The sequence below is a fragment of the Vicugna pacos genome, chromosome 32 (genome assembly GCF_048564905.1).
Source record: "Vicugna pacos chromosome 32, VicPac4, whole genome shotgun sequence".
In the NCBI taxonomy this organism is placed as follows: domain Eukaryota; kingdom Metazoa; phylum Chordata; class Mammalia; order Artiodactyla; family Camelidae; genus Vicugna; species Vicugna pacos.
In genome coordinates, this window is record NC_133018.1 from 2010985 (window position 1) to 2029690 (window position 18706).

The 18706-nt window shown below is 51.1% G+C and overlaps 1 protein-coding gene across 2 annotated transcripts; it reads left to right on the forward strand.

The window, feature by feature from the left end:
- Window positions 1-304: 304 nt before the first annotated feature.
- On the forward strand, window positions 305-11920 carry ZNF74 (zinc finger protein 74). Of its 2 annotated transcripts, none has more exons than XM_015251902.3 (5): window positions 305-723; window positions 1074-1159; window positions 7322-7448; window positions 7861-7905; window positions 8381-11920. In XM_015251902.3, the coding sequence occupies exons 1-5, from the start codon at window positions 690-692 to the stop codon at window positions 10000-10002; spliced, it is 1914 nt and encodes a 637-aa protein (XP_015107388.1). In that variant the 5' UTR covers window positions 305-689; the 3' UTR covers window positions 10003-11920. The 2 variants fall into 2 exon arrangements, with proteins under 2 accessions (XP_015107388.1, XP_015107387.1); XM_015251901.3 differs by having other exon boundaries at window positions 311-723; window positions 7861-7956.
- The last annotated feature ends 6786 nt before the right edge of the window (window positions 11921-18706 follow it).

An 18706-nucleotide genomic window follows, 5' to 3' on the forward strand; every position in this document is an offset into this window, starting at 1 on the left:
CCCCTACTCCACCCGGAGAAACTGACAGGACAAATCCATGTTCCCGGGCACCACCTTCCCGATACCCCACAATTAGACACTCAGCAGTAACCCAGGATGCACACACAGACACACACACACATACCCAGATGCGTGCAGCAACAGGGGAGAGGGCCGGGGCCCGAGCGCAGGTTGTTGGCCCCTAAACTACACTTCCCAGAAGGCTGTGCAACACTCTCGTCCAGGTCCGATGTTAAGGGCCTCCGGCCCAGACGCCCTCTGGGAACTGAAGTCCGCCCCTGCGCGACGCAAAGGCTCCCGGGAGTTGTAGTGCACGTTCGGACTGCGCAGGCGCACGTCCCGCGACAGCCGACTGGAGCTCCTTTGTGGTGGCCGCGGTCCTTTTGTGGAGGCGGTTTGGCTCGGCCGCGCGTCCGTCCGGCGGTGGGTCGGTCTGCCAGTGCGCCCCGGGCCTGTGTGCCGCCCACGGCACCCCCGGCTCCGGGAGGCCGAGCCCGAGGCCTGTCCGGCTCGCGCGGGCCCGGGAGGCGTGGGTGACGGGCCGGTGGGGCGCGCAGGATGGGGCGTGGGCGCCTGTGGAGCCCGCCCGACCCCGCGATGGGGCGCCGACCGGCCTCGCGGGGCTGCCCAGAGGTGTCCTGAGCGCCAGGAGCGGGCCCCACCCCGTGGCGGCCGCAGAGGAAGGCGCCATGGAGACCCCGGCCCCGGAGCCCCGGGAGACAGGTACTGCTGGGCCCGTCGGGCATGGGCCTGTGGATTTGCTCTCAGAGAGGGCGGCTGGTGTCCCAGAAGCGCCCCGGAATCAGGCCTCCTTCCTGGTCACTGTGGGCAGCCGGGCTGATGAGGGGAAGGGAATGGCGCTGCTTCTCCGTCACGGGAGGGCCTGAGACGCTGGGTTGCGGAATTAGCTGTAGCAGAACTTGCGGAGGCTGGGGCTCGCTCCCACCCACCTGCGGGGCGATACCTTCCTCCCCTTGATTCTCCCAGGGCCGGGGGTGCGTGGGCTTTAGCTCAGCCGGTGTGCCTGGCAGCTGTGGGCAGAACAGCCCCGTTAACTCATGTCTGCTTCCCAGCTCTCCCCTCTCAGGACCCTGCTCTTTCCCGCCAAGAGATTCCAGAAGATAAAATGGGTCAGGGTCTCCTGCAAGCCAGGTGCGAGGTGAGTGGCTGTCTTTTCTTCCTTTGAACTTACGGTTTTTTACGAAGAGGGTTAGCACCATCCTTCCGCTGCCCAGAATGTCAATCATCCAAGGACTCCCTACCTGGGCGCCTGCTCTCCGTCCTCAGTAGGCTCTGGGCGTGGGAACAGCTCAGGGTGAAGGGGCCCGGGTGACGCCCAGGTGTGCCCTGGAGATGAGTGTCCCTTCCAGGCTGATTCAGTCCATCACTGGACTCGTTGCCCAGCACTCTGCCTGGAGCTCTGAGGAGTGGCTCTTGTGGCACCCGAGCAAGTAGGTGACAGCTCATGTAACATCGCTCATCTCCATGTGCAGACTCAGGGGATGTCTGTGGCAGCTGGTCCTTGTTTGGAGAAGCTTTCTGGGATGGAACTAAGTAGAAGGGTGTGGAGCAGCTGAAGGAAGGGCTGCGTTGCAGCGCTGGTGTCAGAGTGACGGTAGGGGGTGCGTCCCTGTGTCCTTTTCCTCTGTACCAGGCCCCTAACATGGGGCCTTCAGGGAAGAGCCTGCAGTTTTAGAGGATCCAGGGGCTCAACAGGGAATTGGCCTTAGGGCTGCTTTCACAGTTGAGTGAGGGGCAAACCCCTCCTTTTACAGACTTTGGGTTTTGCTCCCCGTTTTGTTCTACCATCTAAACCACCCCTACCCGTCAAATTTAGAAGGGTATGGTTGATAAAGACTGTGTGGATGGTGAAAAATCTGGAGGGTTGAGGGTCTTTTGATTTATTTAGGCTTTGGCAATTCTGCCACCCTTCCACCTGAAAGGTAGAAATGGCTGTAAAACACGTAAGGTGAGACCTGCCCAGCTTTTGTATTATGCTAGGATGTTCTATAGTTCTGTAAACACTTGGGAGACATAACAGGCACATGCAGTATGTGATCCTTTGTGGGTCATAGATCCAAAAGTTCTATCCCAGGCAATTTGGGAAGATTGAGGAAAGCTGAAAATGGATTGTGTCTTCGATTATATTGTATGAATATTTAATTACGTGGGTGTGATGATGGTGGTTGTATAAGAATATCCTTAGGAGATAAAGCTGAAGAATGTAGGGTGGGATGTCACGATGTCTGCACCTTACCTTCAAGTGGTTCAGGAGAAAGTGGTGTGAGTGAGTGATCACCTCGAGGGGTCCTGCCCTTCATGTGGACAGACGTTACTCCTAAAATACAAGCTTCTTAGGTCTTTGAGTAACTGGCCCTCGTCTCCCAGCAGTCTCACACTGAGGGCGAGGGGTGTGCTCTCCTGGGACGTCCCCTGTGGTCTCTTCTGACTCGTCTGCTAGTTTCATTTCCACGTCTGCTTTCGATTCCCACGCTCACCCCGTTTTGCTTCCTACCCTGCAGAATGAAGACATAGCAGACAGGGGCTTCTCCCACTGGGTTAGGAATACTCCCCAGAAGGGCCTATGCAAGGCTTAGGCCACGCTGAAGCCACATAACCTCTGACAGCCCTCCCTCACCAGCACCATATTCCGATGACTCTGGAGCTCTGTTTCTGCCCCTTTTCCTCCTCTCTCTGTCAGTGCCATCACCATTCAGCTTCATCCCTGCGCCCCTCACTAATGAGCATGTTCTCAGCGTGTGTCCTCACCTCCACCTTCTCAACTCCCTAAAATCTGTCTTATTCAGGTATAATTTATAGGCAACAAGTTTCTCTCATTTTGTGTAAAATTTGGTGAGTTTCAACAAGTGTATACAGGTTTGTAACCAGGGCCACAGTCATGATCCATCACCCAGAAAGTTCCCTCGTGCCCATTTGCAGTTGATCTTTCCCACCTGTCCCTTGGAAACCACTATGATTTTGCCTTTTTAGGAATTTCACATGGAATTATGCGATATGCAGTCTTTTGTTTCTGACTGACTTAGCATGCTTTTGAGCTCATGTCCTTATGTGATCAGTAGCTTGTTCCTCTTGATTGCTGAGTGATGTTCCATTTGTGTTAGTTTTCTTGGACTGGCACAGCAAAGTGCCACAGACTAAGTGGCGCAAACAACAGAAATTTATTGTGTCACAGTTCTGGAGGCTGGAAGTCTGAGATCAAGGTGTCAGTAGGATTGGTTTCCTCTGAGCCCCTCTCCTTGGTTTGTAGATGGTGCTTCTCCCTGGGTCCTCTCATGGTCTCCCCTCTGTACGTGCCTGTCCAAATTTCCTTTTCTTATGAGGACACGAGTCCTGTGGTGTTAGGGCCCATCCTAATGACCTCATTTACCTTAATTACCTCTTTAAAGTCCCTGTCTTCAAATATAGTCACATTCTGTGGTATTGGAGGTTAGGGCTTCAACATACGAATTTGGGGGGAGCACGGCTCAGCCCATAACACCGTTGTATACATACTCCACAATTTGTTTCTCCACTCACTAGCTGATGGACATTTTGGTTGTTTCTAGCTCTTGGCTATGACAAGTAAACCTGCTATAAATGTTCAAGTACAAGCACAGATGTGTGTTTTACTTTCTCTTGAATCATACCTGAGAGTGGAATTACTGAGTCAGATAGTAAGTACATGTTTAATTACTGATTGTATTGATCTTTGCAAAGATCCATCTTTTGGTTTCACTGATTTTCTTTATTGCTGTTGTGTTCTCTATTTAATTCATTTATGATACTTATCATTTCCTTCCTTTACTTTGGTTTCTTAACGTTGAAACTTAGATATTGATTTGACACCTTTTTTCTTATACAGCATTCAATGCTGTAAATTTCCCTCTAAGCACTGCCTTAGCTACATCCTACAGATTTTGTTACGTTGTATTTTCCTTTTCTTCAGTTCAGAATGGTTTCTAATTTTCTTTTCATTTCTTCTTCAACCATGTATTATTTAGGAGTGTGTTGTTTAATTCTAAGTATGCGGAGGATTTTCCAGATATCTTTTATTATTTCTAATTTAATTATGCTATAATCAGAAAAGGAACTTAGTAAATTTGAAAAAAATTCAAATCGTACAAAGACTGACTTTATTGCCCAGCATGAGGTTTATTTTGGTAAATGTTCTGTGTGCACTTGAAAAGAATGTGTATTCTGCTTTTGTTGGCTAGAGTTCTGTAAATGGCAGTTAAGATAAACTTGAATGATAGTGTTATTCAATTGTTCTGTATCCTGACAGATTTTGTGCTTATATATTCTATCAGTTATTAAGAAAGATTATTGTTGAAATCATCAAGTATAATTGTAGATTTGTCTATTTCTCTTTTCATTTCTATCATTTTTGCTCTATGTATTGTGAGGCTCTGTTAGTAGGTGCCTCTATATGATTCTTGTGAGCTCTTGATGTACTGTAATAATGATCACTACACATTCGTGTAATGGTTATTATGTAATGTCTATCTCTGATGGTGTCTGTGCTTTGATGTTAATACAGCTGTCTCAGTTTTCTTTTGATTAGTGTTTGCAGAGTATATCTCTTTCCATTCTTTCACTTTTAGTCTATCTTTATATTTAAATTGGATTTCTGTAGCTGGCATATAGTTGGCTCTTTTTAAATTCAGTTTGGGAATCTCTAATTTTTATTTGGAATATCTAGACCATTCATGTTTAATATAATTATCGACATGGCTGGATTTACATCCGCCACTATGCTATTTGTTTTCTACATGTGTGGTATCATTTTGATTTGTTTCTCCCTTAGTGCTTTCTTTTGAGGTAAATATTATTTTATGATACTTTTTTTAAAAAAATTGCATGTCTGTGTAGGTAATTAGATTTATTTATGTATTTATTTGTTAATGGAGGTACTGGGGATTGAACCCAGGACCTGTGCATGCTAAGTACGCACTGTGCCACTGAGCTATACCCTCCCCGTTTTATGATATTCTTAATTCTTCTGACTTTAGTAACTTGTTTCTCCTTTTAGTTACTTGATTGGTTACTGGACAGGTTGCATTTTACTTTGTTGAGTGTTGGACTTAATGCCTTAAATATTTTTGGGATTTGTTCCGGGATGCAGTGAAATTGTTTAGTATCAGATCCTTCCAAGGCTTACTTTTAGGTTTTCTTAAGGTGGATCCAGAGAAGCCTTTGATCTCAGGCTAATGTTGCCTCACTGCTGAGGTGGTGCCTTTCCGGGTACTCTGCTCAGTGTCCTGTACAGCAGGAGGAAATTCCTCTCTGCGTTCTCCCTGCAGCATGGTCCTCTATCCTGTGTCCATCACTGCTGGTAGGTGCTCAGTGGGCTCCCCCTCTATTCCGGCTGCTCAGGGCTGGTGGGAACTGCCAGGTGGACCAGGCCCAGGGACCACTTTCCAAAGGTGGGGGTCCCCCGACAGCTACCCAGGGTGGAGGGCCACCCCATTCTGGCCCTAGCTTGGTGCTCTGAGACCTTAAATATTTGGTGCCTGGGAAAGGGGCTTGCTGTTGCATTTTTCTTTTCTGGAACTCCTGCTGAGACTGAGCATCTCTTCCAGAGCTCAGCAGCCTTTGGGATTTCCTGTGAATCGTCTGCTCGTAGCCTGTGCCCATTTTCCTCTTATTTTCCTTTTTCTTAGTGATTTGGCAGAGCACTGTAGAGAAAATGTTAACTGTTGTGGACCAAATATAAATCTCCTTGTGGTTTCTGGGTTCCTGTCCCACTTAAAGTTTCTGCTGCCCAGGGGTTTATGGAGTGTCTCCTGGGGTCATCATGCTCAGACCCTCACTCCTCCAGAGCTACACCGAGTGCCTAGCGGGAGGAGAGGTGTCACCTTGGACCGTCTGCTACTGGCATCTGTTTTGGGCAGCTCCAGCTGCCGTGACAAAGTACCACAGTCTGGGACCTAGACAGCAGAAGTGTGTTTTCTCACAGTTCTGGGGTCTGGATGTCTGAGGTTAGGGGGCCATCGGGGTCCAGGTCTGGTGTGGCCTCTCTCCCTGGCCTGCAGGTGTACCATGTCCTCACTTGGCCTTTCCTTGGTGCACGTGGTGGGGAGGGAGACCTTCATCTCATAAGATGCCAGTCCAGTGGGGTCAGGGCCCCTGTGGACCCCGTGTAACCTCAGTTACCTCCTCGGGGCCCTCCAGATACAGCCACACTGGGGTGAGGGCTTCAACAGATTTTGGGGGGATACAGTTCAGTCCACAGCATCAGGAGTAACTAAAAGTGTAAGCCTTTTTTAGAACTGAAGGTCAGCTCTCCAGTGACCAGAGAGGGTCCCTACTTTTCCTGACTGCCAGGGAGGTGTAGGCCTTGCCTAGAGGTGGGACACCACTCCCCTCGGCCGCCTGGGTCCCATTGCACATCCAGGGTTCCTGGACACACTGCTGGCCCACACCAGTCACTCCCCAGCAGATGCGAGGTAGGAACCCATTCCTCCCTCCCTGGGTTTATTCTTTGTTGTCACATCTATGCTGACACCCTCTCTACAGCTCCAGACGGGCTCCTAGGGCACCAGCGTCTGTGGAAAGAACAGCCAGTGGCAGTGGTTTAGGACGCAGCTTGCCTGCGGTCAGAGCCCTGAGCCTTGAGCACTTATTTGCCGGGGTTAGGGGTGGTCCAGAGCGTGGAGACCGCGGGGCAGCAGCTGAGGGGGTTGGCAGGTGGTGAGGGGGTGAGGATCCTGGAGTTCCAGAGCAGGAGCCCGAGGGGAGTCACTTGGGGCTTTCCAAACTTGGAACTGGAATGGCCAAGTTGGGGAGTTACCCTGAAACTGGTGACCAGTGTTGGGGAAGGTGGAGCAGATTGGGGTGGGGTGGGCCGGGGAGCAGGGGTCCGGCAGGAAGAAGTGGGACAGGCAGGGAGGGCAGGGAGCAGCCATTGGTCACCTGGGCCCGGAACTCCAACGAGTGCAGAGTCTCCTTCCTTAGGGTGTGGTGATGGCTTCCTGGATGGGGTTGGGTCCTGCAGTGGTGACATCTGAATAGGGCTTTGGGTTCTTCGTGTTACATTTCAAGTTCTTTAAGTCTGGTGTCCTTGACCATGTGAAATATAGCTTCTTGCCCAGAACTTGGGACCACAGCCTCTGGTCCGTCTGCTGGCCCAGTTAGCCAGGCCCCACATGGCTACTCTTGGCCCAGTCATGGCATGTACATCAGGGCTGTGGGACAGATGGTGTCTGGATGGAGGGTTACCCAAGGTTATCACTTTACTGCTGTGGTCCTCAGTCAGCGTTTGTCCAAGAACAGAAGCAGAGTCTCTCCCATCCTGGGTGAGAACGAACGTCTGTCATTCCAGGAATCGGTGACTTTCAAGGATGTGGCCGTGGACTTCACCCAGGAAGAGTGGGGCCAGCTGGACTCCCCTCAGAGGGCCCTGTACCGGGATGTGATGCTGGAGAACTACCAGAACCTTCTCGCCCTGGGTAAGACAGCTCCCCAGGCCACGGAGTCTGGGCATCTGCCATGCAGCAGGTGCTTGCCTGGGCTCTGGGCCCGGGCAGGATGCAGGCTTGTGGTTGGTCCCTGCCCCAAGCCCTAGTGGCATGGGTCTGTGCTGCCGCTGGCATCTCTGGAAATGTGGCCGGTCCCAGGGCTGGGCCTAGAAGAGAGAGGGTTGTGGACAGGGCCCGGGAGCCCCACCTGCTCTTGAGGGGGATGTCGGTACCTGTGGAGCCCTCGGAGCACACACCTGTGTGGGTTCTGCCTCTGAGACCCCATCCCCAGGGCTGGCATCCACCTCCTGCTGCCAGCTGGGCTGTTTCAGGGCCATCGGTCCCATTGGCTGGGTCTGTAGAGCCGCAGCACCCACAGCCTGCCACTTCTTCCCATGAACAGGGCCTCCGGTCTGCAAGCCCGACGTGATCTCCCACCTGGAGCGAGGTGAGGAGCCATGGCGGGTGCCCAGAGAGGTTCTCGGAGGGGTGCATCCAGGTGAGCGGGACGTGGCGGGGAGGACGTGGACCCCTCCCCACCACCCTCCTTCTGCTTCCCTTTCTTCCTTACTTGAGCACTGGCTACATGCCAGGAACGGTGCTGGGAATACGGCAGGGAAGAGCACGCACAGAGCAGCTGTCTCCTGCTGGTGGGAGAAGCAGCATCTGGCTGGCTGATCCACACGTGGGGCTGCTAGTTGTAGGCGACTCCAGAGCCCAGGAGTGGCTCCTCCCCCCAACCCACCAGGCTCCTTTTCCTGTTCCTTCCTACCTGCTCGTGCTCCCCTCGGCTCAGCCCCAGCCCCCTCGCCCACTGGGTGTCTGCTTTCTTCTGCACCCTGCTGTGCTCTGGGTCAGAGCTCAGACCTGTCCTGGCACCGCACCCACCTGCCCTCAGAAGACTGTGTCTCTGTCTCTTATAGAGCGGGGGCCCAGGCCTGAGATCGGGGAGCTGTCACCTCAGCAGCTGGTCATTTACAAAGAAGAGCCTTCGTGGGAGCCTGTCTCAGAGCAGGTGGCGCCGTCTGGTCTCCACGTCCTGAATCTGGGTGATGGTGGTGCTTGGGGTGGCCTGGTGACTGCTCTGTCATGTGACGAGGCTGTGCTCTGGAGGCCCGTGCCCGCCAGCGCTGAGGACATTTCCACGGAGGAGCGCTGCCAGGGTCACAGGGCGTCTGAGGAGGACATTCACCCGAGGTGCGCCATCCCCGCAGCAGGAGGCTCTCTGGACGGACACGCAGAGAGCTTCCCACCTAGCGGGGCCGGGAGCTGGCGGCAGAGACCCGGCAGGGGGAGAAAGTCCAGTGGGAAGCAGCCGCCCGTTGGCAGGCGGCGGGGCAGTGGGGAAGGGGCCAGCGTCTTCGCGTGCGGAGACTGCGGAAAGGCCTTCCAGCAGAGCACGGCGCTGGCGCTGCACCGGCGCTGGCACACGCGGGAGAAGGCCTACAAGTGCGGCGAGTGCGGCAAGGCCTTCACTTGGAGCACCAACCTCCTGGAACACCAGCGCATCCACACCGGCGAGAAGCCCTTCTTCTGCGGCGAGTGTGGCAAGGCCTTCAGCTGCCACTCGTCCCTGAATGTGCACCAGCGCATCCACACGGGCGAGAGGCCCTACAAGTGTGGCGCCTGCGAGAAGGCCTTCAGCTGCAGCTCCCTGCTCAGCATGCACCTGCGCGTCCACACCGGCGAGAAGCCCTACAAATGCGCTGAGTGCGGCAAGGCCTTCAACCAGAGGACACACCTGACGCGACACCACAGGATCCACACCGGGGAGAAGCCCTACAAGTGTGCCGAGTGCGGCAAGGCCTTCACCTGCCACTCATCCCTGACGGTGCACGAGAAGATCCACAATGGTGACAAGCCATTCAAGTGCAGTGACTGCGAGAAGGCCTTCAACAACCGCTCCCGCCTGACGCTGCACCAGAGGACCCACACGGGCGAGAAGCCCTTCAAGTGCGGCGACTGCGGGAAGGGCTTCAGCTGCCACTCCTACCTCGTCGTGCACCAGCGCATCCACAGCGGGGAGAGGCCCTTCCGCTGCAACGAGTGCGGCAAGGCCTTCAGCTCCCACTCCTACCTGATCGTGCACCAGCGCGTGCACACCGGGGAGAAGCCCTTCGACTGCAGCCGGTGCTGGAAGGCCTTCAGCTGCCACTCGTCCCTCATCGTGCACCAGCGCGTACACACCGGGGAGAAGCCCTACAAGTGTGGCCAGTGTGGCAAGGCCTTCAGCCAGAATCACTGCCTCATTAAACATCAGAAGGTCCACTCCGTGGAGAAGCCGTTTAAGTGCAACGAGTGTGGCGAGGTGTTCAGCTGGAGCGGCCCACTGGCGGAGCACCAGAGAGCCCACAGCGAGGAGAAGCCCTTCGCCATCCAGTTGGACAAGCACTTGCTCAGCACCTACTATGTACCCGGCGGCCTGCTGGGCACGGGGGGCTCGGGCGTGGACCCCATCGATGCCCTGGACATGGCTGAGCTCCTGTGCGTGGTCCCCCCCTCAGCCACCAGGAATTGCCCCCTGGGCAGCAAGCCTGGAAATTGACGCAGGAGGTCATCCCAAGGAGGCCCAGCTTCACGCACCTGCCTTAGGCAAGCACCTCTTGCCATCGCCTCCCGGGAGGAAGATGCTGCAGGAGAGTTGAGGGCCGTTTGAGGATGTCCCGCCGTCCTGTTTTCCTTGGTGGGTTTGGAAGTCACTGAAAGGGGAGTAGATGATTTCTGCAGATAAAAAGACGGTATGTCAGCTGTTGTGTCCTTGGACAGCCTCCTGGCATGATTTCGATCAGGAGTTTCCTCTGTAAACTATTATGTTAATGATGTTAAAAAACAAGAATTATGAACAGCATTACTTCCAAGTGAAGATTATTCTATTCCAGGATGGGGGATTAATCTCGGATGGTGGAGGTTTGGGAAAAAGTGAATTTTCTGGACTCAGCTCACTTACATAGCAGCCGCCAGAGAACCCAGCCCAGCATCCGAGGAGCCAGGTCTTGATACAACAGCATCGTGCCTGGCCACCTTGTCTGCGGTGAGAAAGTGGGACACACAAGTACGTGCATCTGGGAGAGAGGGGTCTGGAAGCACGCTGTCACCCCCGGCTGGCAAGGCTGCCTGCAGTGCCTCTCTGTGGACCATGCAGCTCGGCTTCCCTGCCCCGCCCCGCCTGGCCCCACCCCGCCCAAGGAGCCCCTCGAGGACTCTCACCCCCATGCTCTCGCAGAGGCAGAAAGCATGGTCTTCTGGGGCTTGTCACGCTTGAAGTGTGTCATTTCTACTCAGTTCTAAGCAGGTATAAGCTGTCTTCTCAGTGGTGATACTTCACACTTGTATAGAGAGTGCTATAGTTTACAAAATGCTCTTTAGTATACTTTTTAAATTGTGGAGGCAAAGTAACCACATTTCAGGAAATACAGAATTAAGGGGGAAATACCCATAATTCTTAATAAAACAGCATTTCACGCTTTGATATGTTACCTTCTGCTTTTTACATATAGCCTTTTTCATTAGTTTAAACACGGTATACATACAGTATAGCATTTTAGTCTTGTCTTCCTCTTAGCTGCATAGCAGAATCTTTTCCCAAGTAGCTGCACTGTCTGGGGCTGTAATTCCAAATGGAGGCCTGGCATTCTGTTAGGTATTCTTCTCTGGGCTGTGGAAGTTATTTCTATGTTTTCACTATTATCAGTCATTCTTCATGGAGCATCTTTCTGCATTACATGACTTTAGCATTTTTTTAGAGCAGATTTCTAGAAGTGAAAATTGTGAGCTAAGGGAACGAACAGCTTACGGAATCACTTCAGTACTCTTCTGGTTGTGTGCTGGGCGTACCGTCTCAGCACGGACAATCGGCGGCGGCGGAAAGGCTTGTCCGCTTCCTGAAGCCGGTGCTCGGAAGCGGGGTCCAGACGGGCGCTCTCCCGGGCTCGGTGACTACACGGCCATGGTCCTGGACATTGGCCACCCTGCTGTTCCTCTGGTGTCCCCCAGGGCCACATCACAGCAGTCACGGCCCTTCCTCCATGGCAAATGGAAAGTTCTGTCTGACAACTGCTTTGGCAGAAGACAAATACAATCTAGGTTTGATAATTATCATACTCATTTTTATTTTAAAAGAAATTCAAACAAAAACACTTTGGGCCCTGGACACCGTGCCTGCCATCTGCCCTGTGGGACGGTGTTGTCCTCAGCTGAGAGCAGCACCTGATTACTTTACTTGGCACCTTTTCATAACCAGTGAGGTTGAATATGGAAGGTGTTCTTATGTTGGTCTTTCTTCTTTGAAACTATTTGAAATAACCTTTGGCCCTCTTTTCTTGGGAGTCCTGATGTCCTTTTATTTACATAAATTTTGTCTTGTTATCATACAAGTAACACATGTCATATTGAAGGAATTTGAAAAAACTCAAATTTATAAGAATAAAAATGATTCAGTACCTATTTACAGGTCATGACCAGGAGATGCATCTCCTTATGGTTTTTTCTCTGCGTGTAAATACATGCTCTTTCTTTTAAAACAAAACTGGATGCATACCCCACGTGTTATTTTTATCCTGCTTCATTTAACATTTTGTGACAGGCGTTTTCCACATTACAGAATATTTTTGAAAAACATTACTGGTGGGTACATCGATACTTGTATTAGGGTTGTGTCCTGACTTACCTGTTCCTTTACTGCTGAGCATCATGACTGACTGTGCCGGCAGCACTTCTGAAGCATAAAAGTAAACAGGCAAGAGGCTGAGCCCACACTCAGCTTCTAGTTACGCTCGCCTGGTCCCGAGAGAGTTTTTCTGCACCATTGCCAACATTTGGCATCGTCTCTCATTGTTAATAGCTGCTGTTTTGATACGTGAAGAATGTTACTTGTTCACTTTCCATAATTTCGGGTCAAGATGGCGGAGCAGTAGGACCGCAAGCTACTCTCTTCTTGTGATTACAACAAAACCACAACCGACTGCTGGACAGCCATAGAGAAGAAAGACCGGAACTTAGCAAAAAAGATCTTCAATTGGAAATATAGAGAGGGAACCACAGCGGGATGGTAGGGGCGTACTCGTAATATAATTGGGCCCCATACCTCCTGGGTGGGTGAAGCTGAAGAACAACTAAGTTGCAGAGGCCCTCTCACAAAAGTGAGAGTTCTGAGCCCCACATCAGGCTCCCCAGCCTGGAGTCCCAACATTGGAAGGAGGAGACCCCAGGACACCTGGTTTTGAAGGCCAGTGGGGCTTAACTCCAGGAGACCATGGGACTGGGGAAAACAGACTTCACTCTCTTGGGAAGTATACACAGAATCTTGCATGTGCCAGGTCCAAGGGCAGAACATTCTCCAACACCATATACAAAAATAAACTCAAAATGGATTAAAGACCTAAATCTAAGACTGGATAATAAAAAACTCCAAGAGAAAAAGAGACAGAACATTCTCTGACATAAATCACAGCAACATTTGGATCCATCTCCTAGAGTAATGGAAATAAAAACATAAATAAATGGGATCTAATCAAACTTATAAGCTTTTGCACAGCAAAGGAAACTACAAAAAACCAAAAAGACAACCTTACAGAATGGGAGAAAATATTTGCAAACAAGGTGGCTGACAAGCCTTTTCAATTTCCAGAACATACAGATGACTCATATAACTCAATAACAACAATGGAAAATTTTAAAAATAAATAGGCAGAAAATCTAAACAAACCTCCCCAAAGAAATCACACAGACGGCCATCATGCACGTGAAAAGATGCTCAGCATCACTATCAGAGAAATGCAAATCAAAACTACAGTGAGGTATCCTCTCACACTGGTCAGAATGGCCATCATCATAAAGTCTACAAATGTTAAATGCTGGAATGGATGTGGAGAAAAGGAAACCCTCCTACACTGTGGGTGGGAATGTAGTTTGGTGCAGCCACTATGGAGGAAAGTATGGAGGTTCCTCAAAAAACTAAAAATAGACCTACCATGTGATCCAGCAGTCTCACTCCTGGGCATATGACCAGAGGGACCTCTAATTAGGAAAGACACATGCACCCCAGTGTTCATAGAAGCACTGTTTACAATAGCCGAGACATGAAACAACCTAAATGTCCATCAACAGATGACTGGATAAAGAAGCTGTGGTATATTTATACAATGGAAAACTACTCAGGCATGAAAAGCAATGAAATAATGCCATTTGCAGCAACATGGATGGATCTAGAGATAGTACACTAAATGAAGTCAGAGAAAGACAAATATATATCACTTATATGTTGAGTCTTAAAAAATGACATGAATGAACTTATTTACAAAACAGAAACAGATTCAGAGACATAGAAAACAAACCTATGGTTACCAAAGGGGAAACGGGGTGGGAAGGGATAAATTGGGAGTTGGAGATTTGCAGATACACACTACTATATATAAAATAAACAACAAGGTTCTACTGTACAGCACTGGGAACTACAGTCAGTATCTTGCAGTAACCTATAATGAAAAAGAATATGAAAATGAATACATATATGTATATGTATGACTGAAACATGCTGTACACCAGAAATTGACACATTGTAAACTGACTATACGTCAACTAAAAAAAATTTTTTTTAGAGAAGAAAATTTAGAAAGCCAGGTATTTAAAACCAAGTAAGTGGCCCCCATGTCCAAAAGGAAGTCCAAAGCTGATTTTCCATTATCACAGCCCCCCGGGGGCTCTGGGCAGGAGACAGTATTGGACGTGGCAGGATTTAAAGGAGTCCCTGGGCCTGTCCTCCATGGTCACCATCATTGTCAGCTCAGGCACCTGGCGGGCTACACATGTTTACCTTCTTCAAGAGTAATTTACCGTAGGACACTCTTAAGATGTGTCCCTCCTGTTTGTAACATGCACGTTGGTGGGGCGCCACTATCGGGTGCCCCATCTAGTGGGGGCTCAAGGCCACCTCCCCTTGGCTGGGTCCCTTGTGGGGTCCTCAGTCCGGTCCAGCTTCTCCCTGGGTCCAGGTCGCCGCCAGCAAAATAACCTGTTTTCTTCTCCATTGTGCCCTTTTCTCCTGATCTTGGTCTCTGCCATTAAGAACTCTGAAGAAATTACAGGGGGAGAGGATACAGCTTAGCGCTAGAGCACATGCTTAGCATGCATGAGGTCCTGGGGTCATTCCCCAGTACCTCCATTAAAAAAAAAAAAAGAAAAAGAAGTTTGAAAGAATTGCAACAAGTTGAGACACACACATTCCCTAAAGCCCCTTCCATCTTTCACAGTTTCTTCTGTATATCGGGGTCACGCTGCCCAGTGCAAGGCAGACTGGTCAGCTTTAAATTCCCTGGGTCCTCGGGGTCTAGCATATCTGTAGGCTTTTTTTTTTAAATTATTTATTTATTATTGTGTTATTTAATTATTTTGGTGTGGGGGGAGGTAATTAGATTTATTTATTTTGGGAGGAGGTACTGGGGATTGAACCCAGGACTTTGTGCATGCTAAGCATGTGCTCTACCCCTGAGTTGTACCCTCCCCTCATCTACAGGCTTTAAAGACCCTTTCTAGAAATTCTGAAGGCTCCTCATTCAGTTTCTGCTTTACTTCATACTCTTTATTAAGGCTTGTCTCAGCACCTCGTTCACAGTCCTGCAAGAAGGCAGTCTCTACAATGTTCAAGTCTCAGCCAGTCCCCCGTTTGGATACGCTCCAGGTACAGCTATGCCTGCAGCAGCCCAGGCCAGGTTGCCAGGGGCTTCTGCACCAAGCAGGCCTGCCTCCTCCCTCCCTGGCTCCATCCAGCACCTCTCACTGAAGTGAGGAGGGTACTTGATGAATTTCGAGGTCGGGTTGTGAGTTGCAAAGATAGATCTAAGATCTTCTGTCCTCTGTGGTCCCCTCTCTAAGCTGGCACATGGCTCTTCCAGTTAAATGAATCCATGGACCCTGATCCATCCAGCATTCACACCTCCAACGGGGACTTACCGGAATGGATGCTGACCTGCCGAGTGTGGGGAGCGCCCTGGCGGGTATGAGAGAGGGAGACCAAGACCGCTCCTATTCCTCAACCCTGAGACATCGGGGTGGGACTGGGGGCGGGACTGTGGCCTGGCCATCAGGGTGGCAGAGATTCCAATGAATCAACAAGTCGTGTTCTGTTGGCCCTCCCTTCCTGTGGGGCCGTAACGCCGCGTCTTCGCACAGGTTTATTCCGATGCAATAACATAAAAGGCTGCACAGAAGGCATTTCATCCCATTTTTCTTCCCACTTATAAAATACATCTATTTATTTATAGATCTATTTATTTATAATAAATCCAGTTACAAATTTATACTAGAACTTAAGGATCCATTTTCAGGCCGTTTCACTCCACAATCTAAAGGATATTGTGGTAACACGTTGTGCCCCCCAGATACCATCTTTTTCTTACGGATTCATAACTGAAAATCACCTAGTTGTGGAGAATGCAGCCTAGAGGGCTGCCAGGGAACTGAAGAGACTCTTCCCGTTTTGAAGGGGCTTGGTTCCAGGTGGTCACAGTAACAGAGTTTCCCTGAGAGTCCTTATCCTTCCCCAGTAGCCAATTCTTAACAATTAAAGAATACCAGACACAAAAAAGACCAGAACAGACAAGACCAGAAGGCATAGCCCTGGGTCTCCAGCCCAAGCCGGGAGAGACTCAGCAGATGCAAACCCATGGTTCTCTGCTGAAACCTGTACGTGGGCCTCCGACCCACGATCAGACACGGTTGCCAGGGCACAAGTGCATTTTTGCAACGAGGTTGCTCACAAAAGATTTCTTCCGGAGGGGAGGGCAGAGCTCGGTGGTAGAGTGCTTGCTTAGCATGCAAGAGGTCTTGGGTTCAATCCCCTGTACCTCCATTAAAAATAAATAAATAAACCTAATTACCTACTCCCCCCAAAAAACCCAAGATATCTTCCAAACCCAACCCCCTCCCCCCAAACCATCTCTTTGCTGCAAAATTAAACTAAGGACGAGGAGCTCACGGGGAGGTCCGGGGATGGTCCTGGAACCAACCAACGAGGCAGCTGCTCAGACTCATCCACAGGCTCCCAGTAACCTCCAGGGCCCCAACTTACCTCCTGGCCAGCCACCCGATTTGTTACCTAACCGGTTTCATCTTCCCGACATGCAGCAAATTAAAAACGCTGAGATGCCGAGGTTTGCAGCAAAGTGAAGAGAACCAGCCCCAGACCTGCCTCCTGAAGGCAAGGGGCTGGGGTATTCATGGGAAGAAGAGTGAAGGAGCAGGGTGGTCTGCAGGGAGGGCTAGGGAAAGGTCACGGAGCAGATGCTTGCACAGGCCCACTGGAAAGCGGGTGGGCCCATGCACTCATAACCAGCTCAGCTCAAACTAGACATCAAACTGGAAAACCACCCGGGGAAACACCTAATCGTTTGGGCTCCATACTGCCTGGAGGACGCACAAGTCTAAACCAGCCTTGATTGGTGCAGGCAGGTGGAGTGGATGAGACAGATCGCCCTCAGGTTCAGGTCTTTATCCTAGAATCTCACCATCAGGTGAAATGCCAACCTGAAACTCCATGACTGATTTTTTATGTTAATAAACTATCTTCATAGGCCCCGTTGGCTAAGATTGAAAAATCCAGGCTGAGGGAGCAGGGTATAGCTGAAATGGTAGAGTACATGCTTAGCATGCATGAGGTCCTGGGTTCAATCCCCAGTACCTCCTCTAAAAATAAATAAATAAGTAAACCTAATTACCACACCCCCAAGAAAAAAAAGAAAAGAAAAATCCGGGTTGGATGCTGAATTTCACCAAATACCTGAACATACCTCAGGAATGACCTTGTGGGTCTCTCTGCGTGCTGGAGATCATGAGTTTTTCTAACTGCATAGCATCTTTGTGTTATCGGGATAAACCCCTCCGGCCATGGTTAACCTTTAGTGTGTGCGGACTTGCCTCTCCAGAGCTTGAGGTGCAGCTAGCAGAACTGTCCAACGATGAGCCCAGACTTCACTCTGGTTTTGGCTGGAAATAACCACGAGTGTCAGGGGGGGTCCTCCTGATCCACGGAGGGGGGTGCCCAGCGTCACTTGGCTGTGCTTGGCCCAAGGGCTGTCCTCTCTTGCTCAAAAAAAAAAGGAATGAAGAATGAAGTGGGGGTGGAGGATGGGATGGAAACCATGAAGACCCCCCCCCCCCAGTATACAGGGCGTCTGCAAGGAGCCACATCAGATGCTACCAATCGCTGGGTAATGGGTTAGGACCCAGTGTTCACCTCCTGAATGATTAGGAGGACAGACACATGACCTTTGTAATCAGGACGATTTCCACTTTGAACAGTAGAATGCAGGGTGCATAATACTTCCTGGGGCCTCTCTCCAGAACAACAAGCCTTCTGGAGTCAGAAGCAGGAGGGAGAGGTGGGGGAGGCACCGGCCAGGCCCTGACTGCCTCCAGGCAGGGGCGTGCAGGCAGAGCCCAGATGGTGACAGGAGTGCCCACCCCTCACCCAGCCTCCCAGGAGCAGCAGAGAGCAGAGTCCCTCTCCTCTCCTCCCCTCCCCTCTCAGCCCCTGACAACCTCTTCTCTACCTTCTGCCTCCTTTACGCAGCACAATGTCACCCACAACCCTCCTGGGTCAGAACATCCTCCTTCCTGCAGCGAGCACGTTCACTTTTTTTTTTCAGTTTTTTTGAGGGGGAGGGTTAGGTAATCAGGTTTATTAATCTATTTATTTTTTAGAGGAGGGACTGGGGATTGAACCCAGGACCTAGTGCATTTTCAGCATGCGCTCTACCACTTGAAATGTACCCTCCCCTACCACTGTCCCTTTTGAAGGGACACATGCTCCCGCGCATCACCCCTGAGGGGCAGTACCCCACCCCCACCGCGTGCCCGCAGGACCTAGAGCAGAGAGTTAGGGACCCTTCTGAGGGGAGCGGTGGTGGGGTAGGGGGGCTGTGGTCCCACCTGAGGATCCGGGCCAGGTGCATACGACATCTCAGGTGATATCACCCCCGCGTCACGCAAAGCTAACACTCAGCCTCTGGCTCTCTGCCGGGCGGTGCCTACTTTGGGGATGGTCTGGGCCCTCGACCCTGCCTCCCAGAGACCCGAGGGCGCCGGCTCTTCTCGAGGGCTGTTGGGCGCTTCCGCAGACGCCCGCTAGGTGGCGCCGTTGTTGCGCTCCGCCTCGTGGGCGGCCGGGTCCGGACTCTAGACCCGCGGCGTGCCCACTCCTCCTGGCAGCACAGCCGCTCGGACAGCCCCCTGCTCCGTCTCCCCGACCAACACTC

Excerpts from the sequence above, each read along its gene's own strand:
- ZNF74 (XM_015251901.3), top strand. The coding sequence starts at position 690 with ATGGAGACCCCGGCCCCGGAGCCCCGGGAGACAG. Across the intron at positions 7,449-7,860 it reads CCAGAACCTTCTCGCCCTGG|GGCCTCCGGTCTGCAAGCCC; the intron begins GTAAGACAGCTC and ends TCCCATGAACAG. Across the intron at positions 7,957-8,380 it reads TCTCGGAGGGGTGCATCCAG|AGCGGGGGCCCAGGCCTGAG; the intron begins GTGAGCGGGACG and ends TGTCTCTTATAG.